The 12,939-nt window shown below is 41.5% G+C and overlaps 1 protein-coding gene across 1 annotated transcript in view; it reads left to right on the top strand.

The window, feature by feature from the left end:
- The window catches only part of usp40 (ubiquitin specific peptidase 40), a 176,345-nt gene that overhangs the window by 153,550 nt on the left and 9,856 nt on the right, over positions 1–12,939 (top strand). Inside the window, exons 28-29 of the mRNA XM_028807508.2 lie at positions 2,412–2,622; positions 8,086–8,181. Coding sequence (XP_028663341.1) covers positions 2,412–2,622; positions 8,086–8,181 — 307 coding nt within the window. The remainder of the gene's footprint in view (positions 1–2,411; positions 2,623–8,085; positions 8,182–12,939) is intronic.

Here is a 12,939-nt window from a genome sequence, read left to right as displayed (position 1 = left end):
TAATCCTAACATATTTTTTTTTCTCTTTTGCTAGAACGTCTTAGCGCTTTCTGATCATGTTTTCGGGTTACTCACAGACACGCGACTCGTTCAAAAGCTGAACCTCTTCTTCACATTCCTCTTCCAATCCGCCACTTCTGACACCATGTAGTGATCTTGTTAGGTTTGTAGTTTAATCAATACACAGGATTGAAAGATATAATAACTTTTTAATAGACAGACTTTAGAGACATTTACTGTACAAGTTACTAATCGTTCTTTAGTTCACGCCCATTCTCCTACTTGCATCGGCAGTCACACGCATTACTAATCATTCTGTAAGTACCCTTAATAGACCTTACAAATCAACTATCATTACAAAATCCAACGTGGTTTGTGCCCTTCAGAATGAAAACAGTTAGCATTTACCTTACGCAATTCCGTCACATACTGGTCTATTGTTTCTCCGCTTTTCTGGAAACACGTAAAAAAACTTGTGCCGCTCAAACGTCACATTGTGCTTTGGGTTGCAATACGTTTCGAATTTTTCAACTATTTTGTTCAATTTCATATTGTCTCCATCTTCTTCAAACTGAAAATTGTTATACACCTCTAGCGCCTCTTCACCAATTACATGTAGAAGCATAGACGCTTTAATTTTTTCACTTTTCCTATCTGCTTCAATCGCAGCAAGATACAACTCGAACCTCTGTTTAAATCTTTTCCAATTTTCAGCTACATTTCCCTTTAACTGGAGATTTGGTGGGGGCTGTAATCCTAACATATTTGTTTTTCTCTTTTGCTAGAACGTCTTAGCGCTTTCTGATCACGTTTTTGGGTTACTAACAGACACGCGACTCGTTCAAAAGCTGAACCTCTTCTTCACATTCCTCTTGCAATCCACCACTTCTGACACCATGTAGTGATCTTGTTAGGTTCGTAGTTTAATCAATACACACGACTGAAAGATATAATAACTTCTTAATAGACAGACTTTAGAGATATTTACTGTACAAGTTACTAATCGTTCTTTAGTTCACGCCCATTCTCCTACTTGCATCGGCATTCACAGGCATTACTAATCATTCTGTACGTATCCCTTAATAGACCTTACTAATCAACTATCATTACAAAATCCAACGTGGTTTGTGCCCTTCAGAATGAAAACAGTTAGCATTTACCTTTTTAATAAAAGGCGAGCTTTTAAGCCTGAGATATCACCCCGTAAATACACACATTTAATTGCACATGTGTTAATATGCATGCTTACACAGTATTAAAAGACACTCAAAAATTAACGTCATTTACCTTTGTTCTCGCGTTTGATAAAAGGCGAGCTTTTATGCCTGAGAAATCACCCCGTAAATGCACACGTTTAATTGCACATGTTTTAATATGTATGCTTACACAGTATTAAAAGACACTCAAAAATTAACGTCATTTACCTTCGTTCCCGCGTTTGACTCGTCCTGTAAATCTCTTCCTTGTTTTTAGTTCAAGTGATTACATAGGAGGTGTGATGACGCGATACGTGACTCCGCCTCCTCCATTAGAGTATATGGACAAAAAACAGGTTCCAGTTATGACCATTACACGTAGAATTTCGAAATGAAACCTGCTTAACTTTTGTAAGTAAGCTGTAAGGAATGAGCCTGCCAAATTTCAGCCTTCCACCTACACGGGAAGTTGGAGAATTAGTGATGAGTCAGTCAGTGAGTCAGTGAGGGCTTTGCCTTTTATTAATTAGTATAGATAAGAGCAGCTCACTACTGAAAACGGCAAATACAGGAGTCAGTCGGGATCAAATTGGGAACTCTTGATTACAAGTTAGCAGATCTTACCGCTACGCCACAGAAGCTGTTGTATCGTCCTTGAACCTTTCGTGAAAGTGCTTATTTGATCTTTGGACTTCAGGCTTCACACATTATATAGTTTATGCCTACATTTTGTCATTTATTACTAAAATACGAAAAACGTTTCTGTTTTAACAATGTGTTTACACAAATTATTGTAGGAACGGAACACACATGAAATGCATGTGTTCCAAATAACTATCTATTTCCACTCTAAAACTCCAGCACTTCACTCCCAGATAATCAAGGCATGAGCTGGGAGAACTTTGTGCACGTTCTGCGGCGATGGCGGATGGAATAGCAGGCTGCTTGCTGCTTGTCTTTATCAGCACATTTACAGGACAAAAGATGCTGACGGAGAGGTGCGAACGGATTTAAAGTGGGCCGGATTTACGGGTTTTTTCATATGCTTTGGTAATTCTAGTGTTAAGCATATTATTTATAATTAATATCAGTATGTTGCAAGTTAATGCATGCAGTCCATTACAACTTTTATAGTGAATATTGATAAATTAGATTGTAACTGTATAAGGTTTTAGATGATGCTTCAATTCAGAAAATCAAATTTTTATATTACAGATCTAAGGAGCTCTTGCTGAAAGTTCAGATGTCTGTTCCAGGGGAGAAGCAGTACTATCCTGCAGAGGATTTAATCTGGGACACTACCAAAGAATGCACAGCCCTAGCATTACGACAAAGAATTGCATCGCATTTTTCACTGTCATTAGACCAGATTGATATCGCTAAATATTTTCCAGAAAAATTTGAATGGATGGTTGTTTCCAGCTGGGTAAGATATCCAAATTTTCATTTATATGATAATGAAGAATATGGAAGGATTTTTCAGCTGTCCATAGATTAATGGTTTTATAAACCACACATGTATAAGTGGAAATGACCATCTATTTGCCACATCCAAGTGTTAGGTGAGCTGGATCATCCTCGGGGAATCACCCCACATGGCTGTAGTGCTGTAACTGACTCTCCCTCACAATGCAGGTAATGTACCTCATTTGGGACTTCATGAACAGCCGCTTGTTCGACACAAAGGTTAACCAGCAGTACCGAAGGAGTCCAGTCTTCATCTCAGGTCACAGGTTAGCGTCCATGTCTTGCAACCTTATAGTAAAACAGGAAGCATCAGAGCTCTAAAGATTGGACCTTCGTCATTTTGCAGTGATATTGGAAGCGCCACACACCCTTTTCCAGCGACCTCATGACACACCATGCTCTTACAATTCGCCTACTAACTTCATAGGGAAAGTCACCAAAGACATGAATGTCACTGGCAAGGTAAGTAAAACTCTCGACAAGATTGACACTCTACCCACAGACAGACACACTGCTGATGGCTGTGCTGAAGAGGTCTCTTGAGAGCCCCAATCAGAGCTTCCATTGACTCCACGAAGATCATAGCATCATCAGCAAAGTCAAGATCAGTGACTTCACCAACATATGCCCAACAGCCACTGGACCCCATGACCCTTCCCAACACCCAGTATGTGCAAACACAGAACAGAGCAGGAGCCAAAACACACCCCAGTATGCCCCAGGATCAACAGGGAAAAACGCAGAGGTTCTGGCTCCACTCTGTACAGCACTCACACTACCAATGTGCAGGCCACCCATGATATCCAGCAACTTTGAGAGATCCCGCGAAGTCTCAGGATGTCCCACAGGACAACTTGATCAACTGAGTCGAACGCTTTACGAAAATCGACAAAGGCTGCAAAGAAACTCTGCCGATATTTGTTTTTTGCGCTCCATGAGAACCCTCAGTGCCACAGTGTGGTCACTGGTAGGTAAAGCAATTGATCACAGATCCTATTGAGGATGACCCAAACAAGGCCTTTAGCAGGCACTGTGAGCAATATTATCACCCTGTAGTTGCTTCAATCCAGGTGATCACCCTTCCCTTTCCAGTTAGGGATGAGAAGTCCTGTTTTCCATTCAGTTGGGATGACGCCTATCTCCCAAATGGAAGTAAAGATTGCTTGCAATGCATGGAGGACAGCTATACCAGCAGCCTGTAGAAGTTGCACCCAGATACCACAGATCCTTGCTGCCTTCTCTACCCTCAGCTGGTTCACCACCTGTGCAATCTCAGTGAAACTGGGTGGTTCACAGCTAATTGGGGGATTGGCCTTAAGAACCGTGGACCCAGAGATGTCCAACATCCAAGCCAGGGATCAGCTTTAACACCTGCTCAAAGTAGCCAGCCCAGCAGGTCACAATTGCAGTGCCATCCATATGGACCGTTCCATCTCCTTCCATAACTGCGTCTCTCAGAGGAACAGAATTGGATGAGCATAATGCCTCATCTATACTAATAAAAGGCAAAGCCCTCACTGACTCGCTCACTCACTGACTGACTGACTCACTCATCACTAATTCTCCAACTTCCCGTGTAGGTGGAAGGCTGAAATTTGGCAGGCTCATTCCTTACAGCTTACTTACAAAAGTTAGGCAGGTTTCATTTCAAAATGCTACGCGTAATGGTCATAACTGGAACCTCTTTTTTGTCCATATACTGTAATAGAGTGCACCTCCATGGCCGTGGGAGGCGGAGTTGCGTATCGCGTCATCATGCCACCCACGTAATCACGTGAACTGACTGTGAACGCAGTACGTACAAAACAAGGAAGAGCCCCAAAGAGCGCTGAAGAAAACATTCATTACACAATTGAGAAGGCAGCAAAACAATAAGAAGCGAGCGAGTGACGCATACAAGCATATTCATAAGTGCAGCTACTGCGGAAACAAAGCACGCTGTAAACCATAAGTTTAAATTAAGTTTATAGAAATGCTTCCGCTGCCGTTTGCAATACCATATTCGCGACATACAAGTTTAATGAGAAGACACGAGGTATAAACGAGACTTTGGATCGCAAGAGCCCAAAGAGCACTGAAGAAAACATTCATTACACAATTGAGAAGGCCGCGAAACAATAAGAAGTGAGCGAGTGACGCATACAAGTATATTCATAAGTGCAGCTACTGCGGAAACAAAGCACGGTGTAAACCGTAAGTTTAAATTAAGTTTATAGAAACGCTCCCGCTGCCGTTTGCAATACCATATTCGCGACATACAAGTTTAATGAGAAGACACGAGGTATAAACGAGACTTTGGATCACTTTGTAACGGAGTTAAAATTGCTGTAGCGAGAAACTTTTAAGTGCCGGGTCTTAGCTAACATTAAATAAAGCCGTGGACATCGCAACATCACACAAGAGAGCGGCTCACGTGAACATATGAAGCAACTGACGCATACGGACATATTCATGAGTGCAGGTACTTCGGAAACAAAGCACCATGTAAACCTAAAGTTTAAATTAAGTTCATAGACCTACAAAAGGTTGCCATTGATTTGAGGCAAGATTGCTTTTCTCCTGTACAACTATACGTTGCATTCTCAACAGTAAGCTTGCACATCTTGGTCATATTACAACCGGAGTGCTGAACTGACAACGTGATATACTGGCTCTCCAGCAGTTTTGACTCTTCTGGGGATCAGACTTGCGTGGGCTTTCCCCCATCCCTTTCGTAATGCGAGCAGCCTTCCTATTTGCGGCTACAGCAGAGTTACTCCCACGGAGAGCAGAAAGGAGTCTCGTCTATCGTTTTGAAGCTATGTGAAGTTTTTTGTAGTGGCTGGAGTGCTGATCCTGTCACCAACCCCCAAGTTTTCCCTGTTAAGTTGGAGGACCATTTATGTATACGGTGTTGTATTTTTTATTTCTTTCTATATTCTCTCTAACTTTTACTCATTTTCCCTAATAAATGACAATTGAAGAAGCAAAGAACACTAGGAAAAAGGTCTAAGATTGCTCAGTAGGTTAATAAAAGAAGCACTGTGTGTTTAGAAAAAACTGTCCTATTTTATAGAATTGATAAATTTATCCCCAATTCATAAAATTGTATTTTTTCAAAAGCAGAAGAAGATAATATAGCAGTTCCCTAAGGCCTTCCTTTATCTAGGTTAGTACTGGGTTCTTCAAATGTGAGCAAAGTGCAAAATAAGTTAGCACACTAGAAATGCAGTAAAGGCAGCAATGATAGTCTGGCCGTTAAAGTTCGTCCTGGTGATATAGTGATCAGTAAATGAGGTTCAATCAGTAGATCCTTCTAGGACAAATGCAAAACAGTAACTGGTGTCTGAAAGCTTCTTTTGAGTCTAGTCCTAGATGGATTTTAGTCTGAGTTTAGAGGTGAATTTTATTTTGTGTATTTTGGCCGTGCTACAAAACAACAGAACGAGACTGGCTAGTTCCATTGTTCCAGGGGCAGCTTTCCCTGTGTATGTGTAAATGTCTAGTACTTCCATCAAGAGGAAAGAAAACCGCCTTGTAAATAGTAACATATCTTATTATTATTTAATGGGATCTCATTCTGAACCTGAGGAGCGGGGGTGGACCTTTAAAGTCTTGTTTTGAAATATCGTTAGGCTCGTAGCTAATTATGCCTGCAAATTAGCTGCGTTGTACTGTAGTGCTGTGTTGTATATCCAGTTGCAGTGCTCCGAATATTGTTATTATGGTCAGTGTTTCTCAACATTTATTGTCCTGCGACTCGGTTTGCCTTTTTAAAATTATATTGATGACCCGCTTATAGTAAGTGCAGACTGCCCCCTTGGTTAAACAAGCATGTGCCTTGTGATTTGGTCAACTTTGGTGAAATGAGTGTGATCGGAAGAGCAAGGGGATGAGTCCCCATTTGTAAAACAAGCTTATTTAATGTAATTGTGAAACATATTACACGGTGCTATCCACCATAACCTACTCATGAACCAACGACGGTAACCCATGACAACCCAATGGTTAAAATAACTGAGCTAAACATACCCCAGAAATGAAAATACTGCACTTTTTACTTTTAACATATGCAGGATGGAAATCCGGCTGGAGTCCTGATCAGATCATGACAACAACAAGCTTACAATAGACCTGCATGATAGTTCTAGGCATTGCTGCTACAGCTCTATGATGTCACGCTGGCCCCACAAAGCATCATAGGGTGCTGGGAAAAAAGTGTTCACTTATGCCGGTCCAAGGTGAATTTTCAGGAATATATTTGGCAAATAAGATCAGTGATAAACACATTCCCTGCGAGAAATGCTTTGCTGAATTTTTCCAATCAGCATGAGTATTAATTCATTATCTGTAAAATTATCTGAAAAATTTAGAACAGTGGTTCTTAAACTTTTTTTTCCTCACAACTCAATTTTGCCTTTTGCGTGTCTTTGCCACCTTCATTTGCCAAGGAGTTTCATTCATGGGATTTAACCCCCATGTGGAACTGTCACCGATTGTCTCCCTCTTCCCCTTGGAGATCCTACACCAAACAACATCCAGAGGTGAGGTTTTGGTCGTCATTGAGGAATCGCCACCAAAAGGCGTCCTGTCACCCATGGAGAATTGGTGACATTGTTGCCAAGGGGGATTTTTGTCCCCTTTGCAAGCAGTGACCTATCGCAAAGCATTCCACAAACCATTCACAACTATTTCTCGTTCAGTACTATTGTAATTCATGACTCAATATGAAACTAAATGATAATTCCTATCTGGTCCTTTACAGTCGTTGAAGGCAACAATTTTTTGGCAGTATCTCAGTTCTCTTAGTGTCTCTTGAAATATAACATTAGTGATAGCACTTTTATTCTTAAAAAAAAACAAAAAAAAAACAAACAGGTCAGGTATCAATCTGGACCTAATAATTTTCCTTCCAACATAGATTTTATGCTGGAAAAAAATGTATATTGAATTAGCAGTTGAATATCAGTGTGGATGTAACTTGAACTGTTTGAATATTGGGTCTCTTAAGGAAACTTTTTGATTCAGCCTAATTATTCTTTGATTATAATGAGTGTAATGTGATAATTCTTAATTATCAATTCCTTGTCAATTCCACAGTGTTTACTACTTCTTAATCCATCTATGATTGTTTGTTGTGCTAAGATTTGTGGTGCAGTGGTTAGCATTGCCATCAATCCTATTCTGTTCCTGAACACTGGCCTTGTCTACACATTCTCTTCATGCCTGTTTGGATGTTTCTCTGGGAGCTTTCCTCAGATTAGGTTAAATGCCAGTTCTAAACTGGCCCTTTGTATGAATGTGGGGCTTGCAGTGGATTCAGTGCCCTTTCCTGCCTTGTGCACAGCACTGCTAGAATAAGTTATTAATTGGATAAGTCAGGTTTGAGAATGAGATGACATACTGGTGTCTAGTTAAACTTTCGTGTTTTTGTTTTATTTAGACCCAACAGGTTACAAAGCGTAAAAAGAGGAAAAATAAGCAATGCTTACAGGAATCACCATTTTACTTGAAAGATGGAGACATTATTGGTGTCAAGGTAAAAAGAAAAATTTGTATGTTTTATATTTAACTAGTTTAATCATGAGTTTTTATGTTTCATTGTGTAGCACTGCTGAATAACAGCCTGAAAGTTCTTGACTTAATTTGCAGCCTGGCCACAGTTTTTTTTCCCCCTTTATTCTTCAAAATTTTGTTTAATTGCCAGCTGTAAGTTGGTCTGCTATGAATAACTATATGTATGTGATTCTTTCTTGCAACCATTGCTATTGAGATAGGCTCTAGGTAGGCCCTCATGACTCTGTACATGACTTAGTGAGTTAAGTAAATGTTTGGCTATTAGAATTAAATTAACTATTATTAATATACTTATGTTTTTTGTCTTTTTTCCTAAATTATATTTTATACCAACTATAAAATGGTTTCGAATGAAAAAATCTCTAATTTATTTTTAATAATGTTAAATCATGTTATCTGTATTTGGTGACAAATCTTGAGAAGTTGCTGAGTGAACCTTTCCAGTTTTTTTTTTGGTCAGAATAAATCATGTTATCTGTATTTGGTGACAAATCTTGAGAAGTTGCTGAGTGCACCTTTCCAGTTTTTTTTTTGGTCAGTCTGCTTCCATGTTCTTGCCTGTGACTATAACTGTGGGTGTTACCTGAAAGAATGAGATTCTGAGTATAAATGGCCAAGTAACTCAAACCATCTACACCTGAACACCAGCAAAACCAAGGAGCTGGTGGTAGATTTTAGGAGATTTTAGCTCTGCAGGCTCCTGTCAATTATGGAGAATCCACTGCATTCACTAAACAGTATCCTCTCCAGACAGAGGAGCAGCTTCAGCGACAGACTGCTGTCACTGTCCTGCTCCACTGACAGACTGTGAAGATCGTTCCTCCCCCAAACTATGCGACTATTCAATTCCACCGGGGGGGGGGGGGGGGGTTAAACATTAACATTATTCAAAGCTATTGTCTTTTTTTTTTTTACCTGCTTTTTTATTACTCTTTAATTTAATATTGTTTTTTGTATCAGTGTGCTGCTGCTGGAGTATGTGGATTTCCCCTTGGGATTAATAAAGTATCTATCTATCTATCTATCTATCTATCTATCTATCTATCTATCTATCTATCTATCTATCTATCTATCTATCTATCTATCTATCTATCTATCTATCTATCTATCTATCTATCTATCTATCTATCTATCTGTCTGTCTGTCTGTCTGTTCACGCACTGGGTTTCTGGACTCAAGATTTTCTGTAGCAAGTTGCTCATCAATAAAAGAGAGCTTTGTAGTACAGCTTCTGCCTCTTCACCTCAAAAGGAGTTATATGAGGTTGCTTGAGCCTGTAGTTAGAAAGAACTCTGAAGCATGGCCCACTGAGAAAACACCCAGGACAGAATGAAGCACTTTTTTCAGATGGAATATTTAAGATTATAATATCAAAATCTTTGAAACAAAATATTCTTATATTTGTTGTGTCATTGTTTACAGCAATATACATTTTGGTGAAAGGCTAAAGCAAAGATAAAGATCATATTTATTAAGATAGGTTTGTGATTAAATTGATTGCATATTTAATTTTCATATCTTTTAAATATTGATGGCAGTGTATTAGCCCAGCTTTCTCTACCTATATGTACTTTACTATTTATTTAAAAAAGTGTTAGATTTCCTAGATAATATATGAAAAACTCACATGCATTTAGTATTAATGTTCCTCCTGCTTTAACTGAAAAGATAAATTAAAACTCCTTTAAGGAGGAATAGCATAAAATGTAGATTACACACCCCACCCCATCATAGTTAGTTCCGGCGCCGCCAAGAGTGGCAGCCTTTTCAGCAGCTCCATGTATGACTGTATGTGTATGTGTACTTTTCTACTTTTATTTTTCTATTTTTATTTATTGATCACTCCTATCACTTTATTTTATGTGGATTCGTTCCCTGGACACACTTACTTTTACAACGTGAGCATGGATTTTTACACGCCGAGACTCATCTATTCAAGTACTCAACTTCAAGCGCTGAGAACAAATGCCAGTGCCGGTGTGGTTCCCTATTTACCCAACGAGGTAAGAAGAAGGCGGTATAGTGGCAGCAGAGCCAGCACTAAGCTAAAAATGAAGTGGCTTGCGAGAAAGTGCCGTTTTAAGCCTTCGGTGCCTTCTGTGATTCTGGGAAATGTGAACTCAATCTCAAATAAGATCAACGAACTGGCTGCGCTGGTGAAAAATGTCAGAACCTACAGAGAATGCAATTTGTTGTGCTTTTGCGAAATGTGGCTAACTACCACCATCCCAGATGCTAACGTGGAGCTACCCGGGTTTAGCACAGTTAGAGCGGACAGAGATGCAAGTACCTGTGGGAAACACAAAGGAGGAGGACTCGCTCACTATGTTAATACACGGTGGTGTAACTCTGGACATGTTAACATCAAAGTCTCCACTTGCTGCAGGGACATCGAACTGTTGGTCATAAGTTTGCGTCCCTATTACTTGCCCAGAGAGTTTGGACACGTCATTGTTGTCATCGTGTACATCCCTCCTCGGGCGGACATGGAGACAGCGAGTGACATCATCCATTCTGCTGTTGCTAAGTTACAAACGCAGCACCCTGAGGCGCTTGTGCTAATCGCTGGAGACTTTAACCATGTGACGCTGGACAAAACATTACCTGCCTTCTCCCAGTATGTGGACTGTAACACCCGGGGAAATATGACTATTGATTTACTGTATGCAAATGTTAAAGACGCATACAGAGCCACCCCGCTGCCTGCGCTTGGGAAAGCAGATCATAACCTGGTTCTGCTTCAGCCTCACTACAAACCAAAAGTGAGGGTCCTACCCACAACCACACACTCATTCAGGAAGTGGACCCCGGAGGCAGAGAAGGCTCTGAGAGAATGTTTTGGAACTACAGACTGGGATATCCTGCAGGGATCACATAGTGAGAACATTGAGGAAGTTGTTGACTGCACTACTGACTACATCAACTTCTGTATGGACATTGTAGTTCCAGTAAGAACTGTACGCTGCTGTGCTAACAACAAGCCATGGATTACAAGTGACATCAAGGGCCTTTTGAACCAGAAGAAAAGGGCTTTCTAAGGCGGTGATCAGCATGAGCTCAAGTGCGTGCAGAAAGAACTCCGAGTCCAGCTCAGGGCGACGAAGGAGCAGTACAGGAGAAAGCTGGAGCAGAAGTTGCAGAATAACAGCATGAAGGAAGTGTGGGATGGCTGCAACTCGAAGCGGGGTACCACCATCGAGAGAGACATGAAGAGAGCAAACCAAATGAACAACTTCTTTAACAGGTTTGACCAACCTAACCCACTCTCACTTCGGAGTACTGCACCCTCCACAAATCCTTCTGCTGATACCAGCATAGGAGAGACATCCCCACCCATAATTACAACAGCGCAAGTGAGCAGAGAGCTGAGGAGACTTGGTGCCAGCAAAACAGAGGGTCCGGATGGAGTATCGCCACGACTGCTGAAGGTCTGTGCATCGGAGCTGGGGGGTCCTCTACAGCGCATCTTCAACCTGAGCCTGGAACAGGGGAGAGTCCCGAGGCTTTGGAAAACATCTTGCATCACCCCAGTCCCAAAGGTATCATGTCCTAGTGAGCTGAATAACTTCCGGCCTGTTGCTCTGACATCACATGTGATGAAGACCATGGAGAGGCTGCTGCTTCACCACCTGAGACCACAGGTTCAACATGCCCTCGACCCTCTGCAGTTTGCATATCAGGAGAAGGTGGGAGTGGAGGATGCCATCATCTATATGCTACATCGATCCCTCTCCCACTTGGACAGAGGCAGTGGTGCTGTAAGAATTATGTTTCTAGACTTCTCCAACACAATCCAACCTCTGCTCCTTAGGGACAAGCTGACAGAGATGGGAGTAGATTCATTACTAGTGGCATGGATCGTGGACTATCTTACAGACAGACCTCAGTATGTTCGTCTTGGGAACTGCACATCTGACATTGTGGTCAGCAACACAGGAGCGCCACAAGGGACTGTACTTTCTCCGGTCCTGTTCAGCCTATATACATCGGACTTCCAATACAACTCGGAGTCCTGCCACGTGCAAAAGTTCACTGATGATACTGCTATCGTGGGCTGCATCAGGAGTGGGCAGGAGGAGGATTATAGGGACCTAATCAATGAGTTTGTTAAATGGTGCGACTCAAACCACCTACACCTGAACACCAGCAAAACCAAGGAGCTGGTGGTGGATTTTAGGAGGCCCAGACCCCTCATGGACCCTGTGATCATCAGAGGTGACTGTGTGCAGATGGTGCAGACCTATAAATACCTGGGAGTGCAGCTGGATGATAAATTGGACTGGACTGCCAATACTGATGCTCTGTGTAAGAAAGGACAGAGCCGGTTATACTTCCTTAGAAGGCTGGCGTCCTTCAACATCTGCAATAAGATGCTGCAGATGTTCTATCAGACGGTTGTGGCAAGCGCCCTCTTCTACGCGGTGGTGTGCTGGGGAGGCAGCATTAAGAAGAAAGACACCTCATGCCTGGACAAACTGGTGAGGAAGGCAGGCTCTATTGTTGGCATGGAGCTGGACAGTTTGACATCTGTGGCAGAGCAACGAGCACTCAGCAGGCTCCTATCAATTATGGAAAATCCACTGCATCCACTAAACAGTGTCATCTCCAGACAGAAGAGCAGCTTCAGCGACAGACTGCTGTCAATGTCCTGTTCCACTGACAGACTGAGAAGATCATTCCTCCCCCAAACTATGCGACTCTTCAGTTCCACCCGGTTGGG

The sequence above is a fragment of the Erpetoichthys calabaricus genome, chromosome 8, assembly GCF_900747795.2.
Source record: "Erpetoichthys calabaricus chromosome 8, fErpCal1.3, whole genome shotgun sequence".
Lineage (NCBI taxonomy): Eukaryota > Metazoa > Chordata > Cladistia > Polypteriformes > Polypteridae > Erpetoichthys > Erpetoichthys calabaricus.
This window is presented reverse-complemented; position numbering and strand designations above follow the sequence as displayed.